General features: G+C 39.7%; 2 protein-coding genes across 4 annotated transcripts in view; one reads left to right on the top strand and one right to left on the bottom strand.

Moving 5' to 3' along the window:
• The window catches only part of PPME1 (protein phosphatase methylesterase 1), a 78,400-nt gene extending 69,676 nt beyond the window's left edge, over positions 1-8,724 (bottom strand). Inside the window, exon 1 of the mRNA XM_032426920.1 lies at positions 8,429-8,724. Within this exon, the coding sequence (XP_032282811.1) occupies positions 8,429-8,529 (101 nt within the window). The 5' untranslated portion in view covers positions 8,530-8,724. The remainder of the gene's footprint in view (positions 1-8,428) is intronic.
• A 238-nt stretch (positions 8,725-8,962) lies between these two features.
• The window catches only part of C2CD3 (C2 domain containing 3 centriole elongation regulator), a 146,907-nt gene continuing 137,909 nt past the window's right edge, over positions 8,963-17,960 (top strand). For all 3 annotated transcript variants that reach the window (XM_032426881.1, XM_032426883.1, XM_032426884.1), the window contains exons 1-2: positions 8,963-9,206; positions 14,732-15,001. In XM_032426881.1, the coding sequence (XP_032282772.1) occupies positions 9,152-9,206; positions 14,732-15,001 (325 nt within the window). In that variant the 5' untranslated portion in view covers positions 8,963-9,151. The remainder of the gene's footprint in view (positions 9,207-14,731; positions 15,002-17,960) is intronic.

The following is a 17,960-nucleotide window of genomic DNA, read 5'->3' as shown; positions in this document are numbered from 1 at the left end:
AGTAAACAACTTCAGCCTTCTCCTATGGTTTGGATGACTGGAATTTTCAACATAACCTCTTTCATTTTTTTTTGAAGATTTATTTATTTATTTGAGAGGGAGTACACGCACGCATATGTGCATGCAAGAGCGGGGGGGGGGGCAGAGGGAGAGTGAGAGAGAGTCTTTGAGCTTGGAGCCCGATGCAGCGCTTGATCTCATGACCCTGAGATCAGGACCTCAGCCAAGAGTCAGACGCTTAACCTACTGAGCCATCCAGGTGCCCCCTCAACATAACCTCTTATTCAATCATCAAAATTTATTGGTAGTATGTGCTTGGAACTGGTTGTCAAAACTATATTTTGAAGAACATTTAAGTGTGGCATACAGTTTTTAAACAGCACTATTAATTAAAACTTTCTTCTCTGAAAAAAAAAAAAAAACCAACTAATTTATGACATGAAGGAATAAGTTTTCCCTAACCAACCAGAAGTGTTTTCTCCAATCTGACATCAAGTAACGTAACGAGGGCTCATTACGTTTAAAAACAAAATCCAATTATCCAATTTTGCAGACACTAAGAAGAAATAGATTTGCTAGTAATAAGCCTAGCAACAATGGAAAAAGGGACATTTACTCAGAAGTGATCAGGTCAAGGGGCTCAAACCTGGCACAGGGTGGAAAGGGAGAAAAGGGGGAGAGAAAGAGATTGATTACTTCTATACCTGTGCTGCAGTGAAAACAGTAGAGAATGTGCAGTCAAAAGATCAGTCTCCCCCCACTTGCTAACATCAGGCCTTGGATTACATGCCCTTTACTGTCTACTCTAGACATTCCTCTCCACTTCTCACCACTCTCTATTTCTTAGCAGAATTTCAGATTGTTTTAGTAGCTAGTGGAGATACCTTGTTATCCTTCCTCCAGCCCAAGGGAATGAATGAGAATTGGTCTAAACCAGTCATAGTAATTCCACTCCCTACTGCCAGTGATTGGTCTTAGGATGCAAATGTAAACCAGTTCTGGACAATGAAACTTAAGGGAAAAATTGGCTGGGGAATTTCCCTTTCCAGAAACGAAAGTAAAAAAAAGACAAGCTTAGCTAGGAAGAGGCCTTTGCTTCTGTTCCTTCCTTTGTTATGTGGAAAAATGGAATAAAGATAAGATGAAAGTAGAGTTGCAGCAGCCATCTTACAACCAAAAGATGACAAGCAAGAAAAGGAAAATCCAACATTTCTAAGGATGGCAAAATTAAGGATGCACGGGGTCCTTAATGATATAGTTGCATGACTAAATCAACTCTGGAATTTCCTATTAATAATAAATATCCTTTTGGCTTAGAGCACAGTAAATTGTTAACAGCAAATACGATTATTTCACATTAATGTAATACTGCTAATTTGAATTTGGGGAGTTTTGTAAGTCCAACTGTATTTAAATAGTATATCTACTGATTTTTTTAATTATATAAGAGTAATATGGTATTTACTTATACATAAAGAATTTATCCCTAGTTTTATTTTGTAATAATTGACATTACATTAGATATAACTTAGGCCAATACTTGGCATCTGAAATATTTTTCCTTCAAAAGGGATTCATACACATTGAAAGACATCATATTTCCTCAGAAAAGACTCAACATCATAAAAATGTTTATTCTAAGTTAATTTACATATTTAACATAATCCCAATAAAAATACTGTGAGGACTTTTTTTTTTCTGGTACTAGTTTGATTAGAAACTTTATTTGTGTATTACTCAGCCATAAAAAAGAATGAGATCTCGCCATCTGCCAACAACATGGGTGGACCTCTTTAAAGAGTATTATGCTAAGTGAAATAAATAAGACCGAGAGACAAATACCACATGATTTCACTTATATATGGACTCTAAAAAACAAAACAAATGAATAAACAAACAAGAAGCAGAAAAAGACCCATAAATACAGAGAACAAACTGATGGTTGCCAGAAGGGAGGGGAATGGGGAGATGGGCAAAATGGGTGTGGGGAATGGGAGATACAGGCTTCCAGTTATGGAATGAATATGTCACGGGGAATAAGAGGAACAGCATAGGGAATATAGTCAATGGTACTATAGCATTGTATGGTGATGGATGGTAGCTGCACTTGTGTTTAGCATAGGATAAAGTACAGACTTGTGGAATCACTATGTTGTACACCTGAAACTAACATAACCTTGTGTGTCAACCAAACTAAAAAAAAAAAAAAGTTTATCTTAAAAGAGAATGAGGGGTAAGCTACCTCTACCATCTCCTAAAACATATCAAAAAATGCCTCTGTAATTAAGGTGTAGTAATGGCACATAAATAAATAGGCAGGCCAATAGGAAAAAAAAGAAACGTAACAGATCCAAATCTATGTGAAAATTTGGTACATGGTAAAGGCATCATTTTTTTAAAGATTTTATTTATTTGAGATAGAGCGAGAGAGAGCGAGCGAGCAAGAGAGAGAAAGCAAGCACAAGTTGGGGGGGCAGAGGGAGAAGCAGACTCCCCGCTGAGCAGGGAACCCGATGCAGGGCTCAATCCCAGTACCATGGGATCATGACCTGAGCTAAAGGCAGACGCTTAACTAACTGAGCCACTCAGGTGCCCCAAGGCATCATTTTTTTAACGATTTTTATTTATTTATTTGAGAGAGGGGGGAGGGGCGGACAGAGAGGGAGAAGCCGACGCCCCGCTAAGCAGGGAGCCTGACTCAGGGCTCGATCCCAGGACCCTGAGATCATGACCTGAGCCGAAGGCAGACACTTAACTGTCTGAGCCACCCAGGCGCCCCAGTTTGGCAGTTTCTTAAAAAGTTAAACACAATTTACCATATGACCCTGCAATTCCATTCTTAGATTTTACCCAAGGGAAATCCAAACATATTTCCACAGAAAGATTTGTATGTGAACGTTCATAGCAGCATTATTCATAAAAGCAAAAAAATGGAAATGACCCAAGTGTTCAGCAACTGATAAGTAAAATTTGGGATATCTATACAATGGAGTATCAGTCAGCAATAAAAAGGTGTGATGTACTGATAACATGCTACAACATGGATGAATCTTGAAAACATACTAAGTGAAAGAAGCCAATCACAAAAGGCCACTTAGTGCATGATTTCATTTATATGAAATCTCCAGAATAGGCAAATCCTTAAAGACTGAAAATAGATTAGTGGTTCCCAGGGAATGGGGTAGGGGTAACTGCTAGCAGGTAAGTAGTTCATGCAATAATGAAAATGTCTAAAATTAGTGAAAATGACTGTACAACCATGAATTTACTAAAAACCACTGAACTATATACTCTTAAAGGGTAAATTCTATGCTATGTGAATTTAAATTTTTTTTGAAAAAGATTTTATTTATTTGACACAAAGAGAGAGAGAGAGAGAGAGAGAGAGATCGCAAGCAGGGGAGTGGCAGGCAGACAGACAAGCAAGCTCCCAGCTGGCAGGGAGCCAGATGCAGGGCTCGATCCCAGGACCCTGGGATCATGACCTGAGCCAAAGGCAGACGCTTAACCGACTGAGCCACCCAGGCGCCCCTGAATTTTAATTTTTAAAAACCTAATAAGTAACAAAAACAGAGATCCTAGGATTTGTAACTCAATATGTGAGCTTGAGCAAGTCACTTCACTTTGTCCTTTATTTTTCCATTAGTGTGAATAGCTCCTTAAAGCCTTCCTAAGAGGCCTTATATCATTATAAATTTAAGAAGTTGAACAAAGGACTATCTAATCAGATGTGAGTAATATAAAGCTTACAGGGAAAAAGCTGACATCATAAAAAATTGAAAGGCGAGCTTCTACTTCATAAAGAATAAGCCTTTCTCACAGTTCTCAATATAAAATAATTTACTAGTCATTCCTTAAGTGCTTGTGTGTCAGGAAGCATAAGTGCTTTGCACGTATTACCTCATTCTCACAGAACTCTAAAGTAAGCAGAAATTAAAAGAAAAAAAGACTATGAGAGGTTAAATGACTTGACCAAAGTAAATACACAAGCTGGGCTTAAAAACTCAAATCTTTTATCACTTTTTTTTTTTTTTTAAAGATCTATAGCACTTTAAACAACAATTTCTATACCAGGTATAACAAGAGCAACAATGGACTAAAAATCTGAAGTCTGGGTTTGAATCCTGTTTCTGCCATTTGATGATTCTGTGCTTTTAGGCAAGTCAAAGAACATTTTAGTTTTCTCATTAAGAGAAAATATTAAACCCTGCCCTAATGTACCTCATAAAATAATACAAAAAGGCACTAATATATCTTTCAGTTAAAGTTCTGTAGAAATGTTAAGGGGTAACTACAGAAATGTAGTACTATTGATAAACCAAAAACATGTTGAAAAACGAATGGTTTTAATAATCTATATAGTCTCTCTAACGGTAACATGTACTAAAGCAGTGATTTTTAATACATACTCCTCTCAAGCACACCCAGGTACTATAGACTGAATGTTTGTGTCCAGCCCCAAATTCATGTTAAATCCTAACGTTCAATGTGATGGTATTTGGAAGTGGGCCTTGGGAGGTGATGAGGTCATGAGAGTATAGCCTTCATGAATGGGATTAGTGCCCTTAGAAAACATGCCACAGAGCTTCCTTCCTCCTTCTGCCATGTGACGACACAGCAAGAAGACTGCCATCAATGAACCAGCATGTGGTCCCCACTGGACACAGAATCTGTCGGCAGCTTGATCTTGGACTTCCAAGCCTCCAGAAATGTGAGAAATGCATTCCTATTGTTTATAAGCCAACCAATGTATGGTATTTTTGTTATGGCAACTCTAACACACTAAGATACCAGTTGCAAGTAGGGATCACAAACCAAAGCAGCTCCAAAATCTTTAATAAAAAAGTTCAAAACCACTGTTTTTGGCATCATCTACTGGCTTCTATCAAGGAACAGTGAAACCAGGATTTCAGGCCTTAACCCAAGAAAAAGTGTGGTGTTTTGAGACTAAACAGCAATTGAATCCTGGTTCTGCCACATACTAGTTGGGTGACCTTTAATCTCAGTCTGAATTTCCTTATAAATGCAGAGAAATATCTACCCTGCAAGGTTGTGATCAGATTAAATAAACATACATAAAGCTATTACTACAATGACTGGCACAAAGTACCTACTTGGGAAAAGAAAGTGACTGTTATTATTACATTACAATACAATAATAATAGATATTATTACATATCTAGCAATATTCTGGAGTTACTAAGTTAATTTGAAAAACTAAATTATGGAAACTCAAGGAAAATCATAAACTCAAAACCAGTTTGAATATGCAAACACATCTAAATAAGGTTTAGTGAAATTAAAGGCGAGAGATTATGAATTGAAAGAGTTGAAAGAGTAAGTCATATAAAAGACTGTCAAAGGAACAGGTCCAACTTGAGAGTAAGAGATGGGGAAATGGAAAAAGATGGGTAGATAAGAAAAATGCAAATAAATGAATAAAAGGAGAAATAAAGAACGATGCTTTAAAATTGGTTGAAGTGAGACTTCATAAATCAAGACTGAGGAAAAGGCTGAATGCTAGAGTATTTGCAAAGAAATAAGACGCACAACTCAAATTAAGTATTGCCAGGATAACAACTATGAATCCAAAAAACATAATGGGTCTCAGAGACTCAAGTCTTAGTCTTTAATGGCCCTACCACTAAGCTTCTACTGCCTTAGTATGAAGATTTGAGTTTTCTCTTTTTTTTTTCTTAAAGATTTAATTATTTATTTGAGAGAGAGAGAGAGCACAAGCGGGAGAGGTAGAGGGAGAGAATCTCAAGTAGACTCCACACTGAGCATGGAGCCCAACTTGGGGCTCCATCTCATGACCCTGAAACCATAACCTGAGCTGAAACCAAGAGTTGGGTGCTTAACCAACTGTGCTACCCAGGCACCCTGAGTTTGTTTTCTTATTTATTAACAAAAAATATTCAAATGAAAGCTCTTTTTCTAGGGCAGGGAGAGAGTGTATGTTACCACTAACTTTAGACTCAGCTGAGGCCTGCCTATGTTCTAGTAAGGAAATAGAAAAGAAAAACATAGGAAAACAAGCCACTTGAGGAGCACATAAAATTCACCCACATAGCTCTTCTCTTCACAATATTATAAAGAAGGATTTTTCTAAAGAACTTTATTTTCTAGGATAAGCAGTTAACAAAGCAGACCAAAACATCTATTTAAGGAGGGTAAGTTACCAAAAATTATACAATCTTCTAATCAGCAGATTTTCCCTTTATTTTCTCTTAGTGTTTTTCTTTTCAGTTCTCATCTTCAGAGAACTTATTTCAACAAAGTGAGAAGCTGAGCTCTAAACCTAGCTGTAGCATGTATAGTTATTAAAAAGCTAATATTTTTATATATTTTTACAGAAGAGTGCTGGTATACTAAAGGACAAAATTTTAGTTTAAGAAAGGCAGCAATTAAGACACATACCAACAATAAATGTTACATTTATTTTTATACTCCAGGTTAATTTTCCCAAATAATCTATCATGGATCAGTTCCCAGATCCTCCTTATTCATGTTACAGTCTTACCTTTCTGTCTTCTAAAGCCAAAACAATCTCCATTTTACCTTATATGAGGCCTTCTACTACCTCTTTCCATTGTGCATCCAACATCTATCTTCTGTTAAGGTTTTCTCACATTTCTACTGTGTATCATAGTCAGGTCTCCAATTCTTAATTTCCTCCCCCCCCTGGTTTTTTCCCCCCCCCCCCCAATTCTCACCACCTCTCTACCCTACTGTTTTAATTTATGGGATTCTTCTTTCTCTTTATTCCAAGTACCTTCTTTCACAGTACTGCATCTCTTATCCTCATCTCCTTTTTGATCAGTTTTTGTACGTATTACTTCTTTAGAAACTAAGGTTTCTCCTCTCTAGTCTTTACTCCAAGTCTATCTATCAACCCATCTCTAAAATCCCAAATACACCTTTTTGACTACCTCATACCTATTCTTTCTACCCCTTTTCTCTTTACAGTCACTAGTCTCCAGAATACTATTTGATACTACAAATACCCCTCAAAAAAACCTGCCTATTCAATTCCCTCTGCTTTCTAGTAATTACCTCTCCCATGTTCAACTCATACCCGTCTCTCCTACACCTGAGTACCCCCTAATCTGGCACAAGCCATTCAACAACCTAAAATTCCCCAAACCTATCTCTTCAACAAAGCTCCTCCTTTCCCAGTAAATGGTTTTCCCCAAAACATTTTAACTGGCTACTCTGAATGCTTCATTAATTCTGAGTCTTATCAAACCAGTATATACCTTCCATCAGACTTATTTGCCTGGCAAAAATCAACTGCCCAAATATTCTCTTTAAGCTTCCCATACCTTATCTCTGCAGCACTTTCATTCACTAAACCCTGTTCCCAGTCTTTTCTCCATCTCTAGAGTCCATGGTCACTCTCTAAGCACCTCATCCTCCTCCCCTCCTCAGCACATTCCTATTACCTTTAACAGTCTACTTGGCTATATTCTCCATCTTTTCTTAGCCCTGTTTTCAAGCTTTCTCAGTTCTCCCATAAGAGATCTAATCTCCTAATCATCCCCTCACTCTCTGAATCTGCCTCTTACACCTCTAGGAACTCTCTCTAGAACCTTCTGCTCCCTGAATCATGGAACACTACATCAAAAACTAATGATGTAATGTATGGTGATTAACATAACATAATAAAATAAAATAAAATAAAATAAAAGAGGCACTAGAACCTTCTGCTCCCTAGTTTTCTTTCCTTCAACCCTGCCTCAGGTGTTCTCGTTTCCCTCAGCTTTTCTTCTTTTTTTTTTTTTTTTTAAATCTTATTTATTTGACAGAGAGTACAAGCAGGGGGAATGGCAGGGAGAGGGAGAAGCAGGCTCCCGCTGAGCTGAGAGCCCCATGTGGGGCTCGCTGGATCCCAGGACTCTGGGATCATGACCTGAGCCGAAGGCAGACCGCGCTTAACCGACTGAGCCACCCAGGCACCCCTCCCTCAGCTTTTCTAATATCTAGTTCTTTCAGTCTTCTTACTACTCCCAAATCTTTCCCTAGTTGTTCCCCTAATTCCCCTCAACTTTTCTCTCAGTCATTCTCCATTTCCCTCAACCCTCCCCGACAGATATTCCCCGACTTTTGTCACCTCTACTACCTTTCCTCAACCCTCCTCCATCACTTCTTCTGGAGGTGCCTCCTACATCTCTTAAATTATCCTCTCAGCTTCCTCAATCTGCCTCATTCCCTCCTTCCTTCAATACTATGTCCTCAAATTTCCATCGACTTGGCGCCTCCCCTAGTTCCCAAATTCGCCTTCAACCCCATCTAAATGTCTCCAGGCCGCCGCCAATATTCTCTCCCATCCTTAGCTTCCCTTGCCATGGCGCTCTAAACGCCCAGAGACACCATTCTCCAATGGCCGGGGCCTAGCCTCTAGGGAAAAGGGCTATGGGTCACGTACCCCATTCGCATCTTGGCTCCGCTCTGACTGCCCCCGCTGCCGGGGAGAGGTGGGCGAGAGGGCAGGCGGCCGAGGTGCATGCTCTTCTCGAGGGCCGACATGAAGGGAAGGCCTCACGTAGACAAACAGTAGCCTAAGCTTCGTCCCACGCCAAGTGCGGCCCAACCGGTCACAGCTCGCTCCCCTAGCGACGCCCAGTGCCTTTGGACAGCACCCAGCTACCGGCAGCACCGCCCACCGCCCACCGGCTCCGTAAACTCCACCCCCTCTCCTCAGCGCTTCCACCGGAAGTGCGCAACAGCCCTCCACAAAGGAAGCTGGGTAACGGAGTTTACGGTTCTCTCAGACCCCCGGCGGAGACCTCATTGACCCTCGCCGGAAAGACATGCCCTCCTAAAGGCAATGCACCCTGGGCAATGAAGTCCTCAAAGGGCGTATCCCTTTGCGCTTGCGCTGCTGGAGGCGACAGCGGCCAACCTCGGAGAGGTAGTGTAGCAGAGCATGCTGGGTGTTGTAGTCTATTTGCGGGAAGAAGTCTTGGCGCCTTTCCTTCTCACAGCTTCTCGCAGACTGTTACAGGAAGAGCCGCTTCTTCCTGCTTCCCAGACTGCCCGGCGGCTCCAGTTGCCGGGGAACGCAGGCGCCTTGGGAAAGGATGGCGGGAGGCTACGGCTTAGGTACTGGAGCGGGAGTTCAGTTGGTGAAGAAGAGCTCTGGCTCGTCATGAAACAACGAAAAGGCCAGGGGCCTGTAGGCGTCCGTGGCCGCAAGAAAAGAGGTAACCTGAGCGACCAAAGATTGAGGAAAGAGTAATAAGGCGGAGTTAGGGGAGCAAGGTGTAAAGAATTCTAGGGAGACTCCCACACGCGCCTGTAAAAAAGTGGGGAGAAGGGAGGAAAGGGGGAAACAACCAAGGAATCAAAAGGTTAAAAGAGAAGGCAATTGGCCGTCCAACGAATGAAAAGGAAATAGGGGCTGAAGTGGGGGGGACAAAACGGGCAAATAAATGAGGCGAAGTGAGGACTAAAATGTACAGGCAGAACGTTTCTAAAGAAAGGGAATAAAAAATACTAGGAATTTTTTAACTTTTTAAAGTGAGATATAACGTTGTCTTAGCTTTAGGTTGTACAACATGATTGGATATTTGTATATATTGGGAAATGATCACCACAGTAAGTCTAGTTAGCATCCATCACCGTACAATTACTAAAAATATTTTTTCTTGTCATGAAGAGAGACAGAGCGAGAGAGGGAACACAAGCAGGGAGAGTGGGAGAGGGAGAAGCAGGCTTCCCACAGAGCAGGGAGCCGGATACGGGGCTCGATCCCAGGACCCTGGGATCATATCCTGAGCCCATGGCAGACGCCCAACAACTGAGCCACCCAGGTGCCCTGTCTTGAAAATTTTTAAGATGTAAAATTTTTAAGATCTTTTAGCAACTTTCAAATATATAATAAGTGCATTATTAACTATAGTCACTGTGATGTACGTTACATCACCATGACTTAGGAGTTTGTTATTTTTTTTAAGATTATTTATTTACCAGAGAGAGAGGGAGAGAGAGCGAGAGTACAAGCAGGGGGGCGGCAGGCAGAGGGAGAAGCAGACTCCCCGCTGAGCAAGGAGCCCGATGCGGGACTCGATCCCAGGATTCTGGGATCACCACCGGAGCCAAAGGCAGACGCTAAACCGAATGAGCCACCCAGGCATCCCAGGAGTGCTTTTGATAACAAAGTTAAATGTGTGTTTGTGTGTGGGAAGGTATACCTTTGGAGTTCCACATGGACTGGAAGACACATAAGTTGGAGAGGTGGTATGTCAATAATTCTAATAGGCAAGGATCATGTATTATATGTTACTGAATCCCTAAGAACAAGCACAAAGCAGGAGTTGGTGGATGTTGGCTGAATGAGTCAAACCTGAGACAGTCATGAAGCATGAAGGGCTACAGGCAGGAGTTGGGAAAGATAGTTGTGGAGGAGAGAGGAAGAAAGAGTGGGGAGTGACAAGGTGTGGTAGTGTTGGAGTGGGGGTGAAGGCATGAGAATCTCTGAAGGATTTGAGAGGATGAAAGAGTGTGTAGCAAGAGGACCTTATCAGGATAGTAGGCTTAAGAAGAAACATGCTCACCAGAAGAGCAGGGAAATGTTAGCTGCAGAGAGAAGTCGCCCTAGTAACCCAGGACAGATCAAGAAACTGGAAATTGAATCTTTATAGGGCTGCCTCCAAAACAAACAAACTGTGTGTGACTTTGCCTTTTTACATTATAGGTAAAGTAGTATTAGGAAGAGTGATAGTACATTAGGCCATTGGATTGAGACTGAATCTACAGTCTGGAAATGAATCTTATCCAAGCTGTTTAAAGATAACTAAGGCAGTTCTGAGGCAGTACCTTTCCTGCCAGGAATGATGGGAGGATATGAAATAGAAGCATGGGTATATTCTTTTTTTTTTTTATTTTTTTAATTTTTTTTTTTAAAGATTTTATTTACTTATTTGAGACAGAGAGAATGAGAGAGAGAGAGAGAGCACATGAGAGGGGGGAGGGTCAGAGGGAGAAGCAGGCTCCCTGCCGAGCAGGGAGCCCGATGCGGGACTCGATCCAGGGACTCCAGGATCATGACCTGAGCCGAAGGCAGTCACTTAACCAACTGAGCCACCCAGGCGCCCCGAAGCATGGGTATATTCAATGCTGGTGCTCCCTATGCCAAACCAGTCAAGCATATTTGGTTGATAGGAGGAAAATAAAAATAAAAATAACTTAAGAATGTCCTTCTTGCTGTACCATGTATATATATACAATAATGCTCATATACACACCTGTGTATTATTTTTATATTGAAACTAGTTATCCAGAAGGATTACGGTTTGTCATCTTGAACTATAGAGAGCAGAGAAGATGTTCACTTTAGAAATCCAAAGACTGACTTATGTAGGCCTCCTGATCTGATATACTCCAGTATATTTTCTTCTTGTTAGGCGTGACCACTCTCCAAGTGAAAAGTAAGAGGAATAGAAAGGTGTGTGTAATATGGGAAGGGTTTCTTTTTTTTTTTTAATTCCAGTATAGCTAACATACAGTGTTAAATTAGTTTCAGTTGTGCAATATGTCTAGTTTCAACAATTCTATGCATTACTCAGTGCTCATCATAAGTGTACTCTTTAATCCTCATCACCTATTTCACCCATCCCCCCACCTCTCCTCTGGAAACCATCAGTTTGTTTTCTATAGTTAAGAGTCAGTTTCTTGGTTTGTCTCTCTTTTTTTCCTCCTTTGTTCATTTGTTTCTTAAATTCCACATGAGTGAAATCATATGGTATTTGTCTTTCTCTGATTTATTTTGCTTAGCATTTTACGTCTAGCTCTATCCATGTTGTTGCACATGGCAAGAGTTCATTCTTTTTTATGAGTGAATATTCATATTCATATATAGTTTTTTTTTTTTTGTTTTTTTTTTTAAATTTTGTAGATTTTTTTTTTTTTTTTTTAAAGATTTTATTTATTTATTTGACAGAGAGAGACACAGCGAGAGAGGGAACACAAGCAGGGGGAGTGGGAGAGGGAGAAGCAGGCTTCCCGCGGAGCAGGGAGCCCGATGCGGGGCTCGATCCCAGGACCCTGGGATCATGACCTGAGCCGAAGGCAGACGCTTAACGACTGAGCCACCCAGGCGCCCCTATAGTTTCTTTTTTTTTTTAAGATTTTATTATTTATTTGACAGAGATACAACAAGAGAGGGAACACAAGCAGGGTGAGTGGGAGAGGGAGAAGCAGGCTTCCCATGGAGCAGGGAGCAAACTGAAGGCAGATGCTTAATGACTGAGCCACCCAAGATCTCTCATATATAGTTTCTTTCATTTTTTTTTTTTAAGATTTTATTTATTTATTTGACGGAGACACAGCAAGAGAGGGAACACAAGCAGGAGGAGAGGGAGAAGGAGGCTTCCCATGGAGCAGGGAGCCCGATGTGGGGCTCGATCCCAGGACCCTGCGATCATGACTTGAGCTGAAGGCAGACACTTTTTTTTTTTTTTTAAAGATTTTATTTATTTGACAGGAGAGACACAGCGAGAGAGGGAACACAAGCAGGGGGAGTGGGAGAGGGAGAAGCAGGCCTCCCACTGAGCAGGGAGCCCGATGCGGGGCTCGATCCCAGAGCCCTGGGATCATGACCTGAGCCAAAGGGAGATGCTTAACGACTGAGCCAACCAGGCGTCCCTCATATGTAGTTTCTTAAATCTCCTCTAAGTCATGATTAGGAGATAACTATGAATGGAAGACAGTCAAGGTCATTAAAGGAAAGTTTTATATAAAGTCATGATTAAATGCCTTGTTTACATTTATTATCTGTCTGAAATCCAATAAATATTATAAAAGCCAGTAAATATTCTGAGCCCAGTACTGTACTAAAAAATAGTGGCAGAATCTGAAGATGATAGTGTCTGTCTTCATTGACTGAATGATGTTGGCAGGAAGGAAACTACACAGTTTAAAGTGGTCTTTATTGAAATGCTAAGTCGTATGGTATAGACTTAATATTTTGAGCATTGAGTGAAGGGAGTCGTTGCTGTTTCATGTTTAGTGATGGTTTTAAAGTAAGAGAGGTAAAGATAACATATCTTAAAACCTGGATATTGCAATAATAAAAAACAACACTACTTGGAAGAAAAATTTCAGCTACTTTTGAGCTTTTAAAAACCTGTGTACTGTATCATCATGCTCCTATTTTTGAAATGGTATCTGTTTTAATTGAAGTATACTTGACGTACAATGTTACATTAGTTTCAGGTGTACAACATAGTGATTCCACAAATCTATATGTTATACTATGCTCACCACAAGTGTAGCTACCATCTATCCCCATACAACATTATTACAATACCATTGGCTATATTCCTTATGCTGTACCTTTTATCCCCATGACTTATTCATTCCATAATTGGAAGCCTGTATCTCCCATTCCCCTTCATCTATTTTGCCCATCCTCCCACTCCTCTCCCCTCTGGTAACCAGTTTTTCCTTGTATTTATGGGTCTGTTTCTGCTTTTTATTCGTTTAGGTTCCACATGTAAGTGAACTCATATAGTATTTGTCTTTCCCAGTCTGACTTATTTCATTTAGCATAATACCCTCTAGGTCCATCCATGTTGTTTGAAAGGCAAGATGTCATTCTTTTTTTATGGCTGAGTAATATCCCATTGTGTACATACACCACATCTCCTTTATCCATTTATCTATCAATGGATACTTAGGTTACTTCCACATCTTGGCTACTGTAAATAATGCTGCAATAAACATAGGGGTGCATATATCTTTTCTAATTAGTGTTTTTTTTGTTCTTTGGGTAAATACCCAGTAGTGGAAATTACTGGATCGGGGCGCCTGGGTGGCTCAGTCATTAAGAGTCTGCCTTCAGCGCAGGTCGTGATCCCAGGGTCCTGGGATCGAGCCCCGCATCAGGCTTCCTGCTCCACGGGAGGCCTGCTTCTCCCTCTCCCACTCCCCCTGCTTGTGTTCCCTCTCTGGCTGTATCTCTCTGTCAAATAAATAAATAAAATCTTTAAGAAAAAAAAAAATTACTGGATCATATGGTAATTCTATTTTTAATTTTTAAAGGAACATTCATACTGTTTTCCACAGTAGCTACACCAATTTACATTCCTACCAATGGTGCATGAGGGTTCTTTTTTCTCCACATCCTTGCCAACACTTGTAGTTTCTTGTCTTTTTGATTCTAACCATTCTGACGATGTAAGGTGATATCTCATTGTGGTTTTGATGTGCATGAAATGGTATCTTTTGATTAAAGAGGAGTTTGTTTTAGCATGTCTTAAATTGGTATTATGTTCTTTACTTAGAATAACCTGAATCAGACTCTGAATGCTAATTAGTTATCAAGGTGGCTTAAGTGACCAGGTAGGTTATTCTATGGTCTGGTTTGCCATTTACTTCTCATGTATTAAAATACATAGGATAGGGGCGCTGGGTGGCTCAGTCGTTAAGCGTCTGCCTTCGACTCAGGTCATGATCCCAGGGTCCTGGGATAGAGCCCCGCATCGGGCTCCCGGCTCAGCAAGAAGCCTGCTTCTCCCTCTCCCACTCCCCCTGCTTGTGTTCCCTCTCTCTCTGTCTCTCTCTCTGTCAAATGAATAAATAAAATCTTTAAAAATAAAATAAAATACATAGGATAAACATTCTCTCTCTTTAGTAGAGACTAAAATGTGCATTCTCATTCAAAAAGCAGGTTATGTTTCTATATTTAGTCTAAAGTTTAACTTAGTGTTTTTGGATTCCTCCACAGGTTTGAGTGACATTTCTCCATCTACAAGCCTACCACCACTGGTTGAAGGCCAGCTACGCTGCTTTCTGAAACTTACTGTCAATAAGGTCATATGGAAGATTGCAAAGCCTCCCACTTGTGTACTTGTCCGAGTGAGATGGTGGGGAGAAACATCAGATGGAACCCTATTTTGTCCTAGGGACACATTGCAGACTGAACCAAAAGCTGTGAGAACGACTACACGTTATGCTGTTCGCTGTGGTCCAAAGCAGTTTACCTCTTATCTAACTGGTATGTTTTTGTCTTATCATTTTACCTGCAGGCCTAATAAACATGTATTATGTTGTTAGCAGTAGGTGTTATTGTGTACATAGTATCTATGGCTTTGTTAATTACTGAGTGAAAGAAGTTATTTATAATAGCCCTTTATTGAGAGTATACTGTGTGCCAGCAGTTGATGCATATTATTTCTAATCCTTAATAATCCTGCAAGAAAGACATTTTCTCTGTTTTATAGGCAATGAAACTGAAGTTCAGAGATGAAATGAATACTCTTTAAGGTTATAGTTGATAAATGGCAAAAGTAGGATTTGAACCAGTTTATGTCAGACACCAAAACTCATACAGTTTCACCACATCATGCTTCTTTAAGTAATAACTGTAGTCTCTGCTCTGGGACTTAGATTATGCTCAAGGAAAGAGTTTATATATACATACGTATGTGTTTGTGTGTGTATGTATATATATATATATATATAAAATATATATGTAAAATTAAAAGTTTATATAAAAGTATATATGTATTAGAATTTGTATATATAATATAAATGTACAATATACAATTTATATATATAAATTTATATATAATGTGTGTATATATATATACATTACATATAGTATGTATGTATATAAATTTTACTAATAGTGCAAGATAACACATGCTAAATGAATGGGTTAGTGAATTAATAATATAGGTTTTCAGAGCAGGGAAGGATCCCTTTACAGGAAACCAGGAGCCAAGATTTCTTCATTTCTGTTCAAGGAAAGCATTCTAAATGTACGGTATTTCTCTATTCGGGTCAGGTTTTCACATAAACACATTTTGGATGGTGGGGTTATTTATCAAGTCAATCCAGTTCAAGTCATTAAAAATTAAGTATCATGTAAACATTGTTGGTCTAAGAATATTGGAGAGTCAGAGTTGAAATAAATGTTAAACTGTCCTTAAGAAGCTTATATTGGGGCGCCTGGGTGGCTCAGTTGGTTAAGCGACTGCCTTCGGCTCAGGTCATGATCCCAGGGTCCTGGGATCGAGTCCCATGTCGGGCTCCCTGCTCCGCGAGAAGCCTGCTTCTCCCTCTCCCACTCCCCCTGCTTGTGTTCCCTCTCTCGCTATGTCTCTCTCTGTCAAATAAATAAATAAAATCTTAAAAAAAAAAAAAAAAAAAAAAAAAAAGAAGCTTATATTGTATAAAAATTTTGAAAACCTCGAGATATAAAGAACAAAAAATTCAGTCACTCAAAAGATACCTATTGAGCACTTAGCATGTGGTAGTCATTGTGCTGTAGACACTGTGGGGAACTATAAAAATGAATCAACTTAATCAGAATGGTATCTAATTCTAACTAAATTCACAGAGAAGTTTAGTTATAATACTAGGTAGGAAGTGATAAGTACTATTATAGGATACCCGTAGATACTCTGGATACAATAAACCGAATTTAACAAATGAAGAGTAAATAAAAATTCTTCAGTAAGAGAGAAGATATCTATTAATATGATAATTAACAGATCAGACATTTATTTGAGCATCCTGTGGTATAATAAAGAATGCATTTGAACTTGAGATTGGTGTTATCAGCTGCAGGATTTGGGGAAAGTCCTTTTCCATTTCTGACTCCCCTTTTTTTTCCCTCATCTGTAAAATGGGATTAGATTGCTGCCCTTTCACCTTGCTTTTTCATGAAGAAGTAGCCTGGTTGAATGAGAAGAACATGGGCTTTGAAGTCAGTCTTGAATTGGAACTCTGGCTTCAGGATTGGATGGCTGTGTGCTGCTGAGATGTTCCTTAAGATCTTGGAGCCTCAGGGTCTTATTAACTAAATGGGGATAATAGCAACTGGCAGGAATTATTGAGAAGATTAAATGAAAAAAGTTGTGTGAAGTGATTGGTCCACTACTTGGCACACTGTAGGTGTGAGTCTTATAAAAATATAAAGTCTTGGGCACTGTGGGGAATGCAGAAACTGTAGATGTAGTCTCTGATCAAAAGGAACTTACAGATTAGTTGAAAAAACAAAACTGATATGTATGAAATAGTAGTAAGCAGTGCCAGACAGTAAGTAATTAAATGTCTGATTACTTGGCACATATAGTAAGTACCATATGAATATTCCAGGAAGTTATTAAGAGCTAAGTTTATCATAAGTTCTTAGGAAACCAGAATCCTACTTTCCTGTTGTGCACTAATTGGCTGCTTGATTTTGAGCAAGCCATTTCATCTTCCTGGGCCTTTATTTTCCCATTATTAAATTGAAGGGGTTAACCACCAAAGGGGTCAATATTCAAATTTTATGAATCTAGTTAGGAAAGAAGCTTTGTAGAAGGTAGGATTTGAATAGGAGATGGATGAGGTGAACCTTGTAAGTGAGGCCCAGCTGTGGACATGAGTATGATGTGTTTATTAGAAAATGAAGACACAAGAAATCAAACATTAGTTTACAAGATATGTTCTAACTGAAAACTTGAAAAAAGTATAACTATTTCTTAAGCTATGTGGTAGGTATTTGGTTTATTATTCTTTTATGTACTCTTTGGTATGCATGTTTCATTTGAAAGAAAATAAAGTGCATTGTTCTGGAAACCATGAGGAAGCAGCCAGTGACCAGCCTGGCAAAGCCAACACTGGGCCCCAGTCCTAAGTAAGCCACTACCAGGCTTTAGGAGATGCTAAGCTCATCAGACCCCTTCCCATCCCTGTAGACGAGGCAGGCTGCAGCAAGCAGAAGCAGTTGGGTTCTTTTATATCAAAACAGCAAAACACTGAAAAGGAAGTTGAGAGAACCCCGCTCTTTAATAGCCAAGGCACACACAAGCCTTCCTAACACCCTGTAATCATTGCTAATTACATCAATGAATTTTTTTTTCTGTGTGAGGCATTTGTCATTCTTCTCTAAAACTTTATTGTTCTTTTGATCATGGGTTCACTCTTCCCCAGCCCCAGACTCTTGTGGTAGGTGTGTGTTTTAT

The sequence above is a fragment of the Phoca vitulina genome, unplaced genomic scaffold (genome assembly GCF_004348235.1).
Source record: "Phoca vitulina isolate PV1807 unplaced genomic scaffold, GSC_HSeal_1.0 scaffold36, whole genome shotgun sequence".
Classification (NCBI taxonomy): domain Eukaryota; kingdom Metazoa; phylum Chordata; class Mammalia; order Carnivora; family Phocidae; genus Phoca; species Phoca vitulina.
This window is presented reverse-complemented; position numbering and strand designations above follow the sequence as displayed.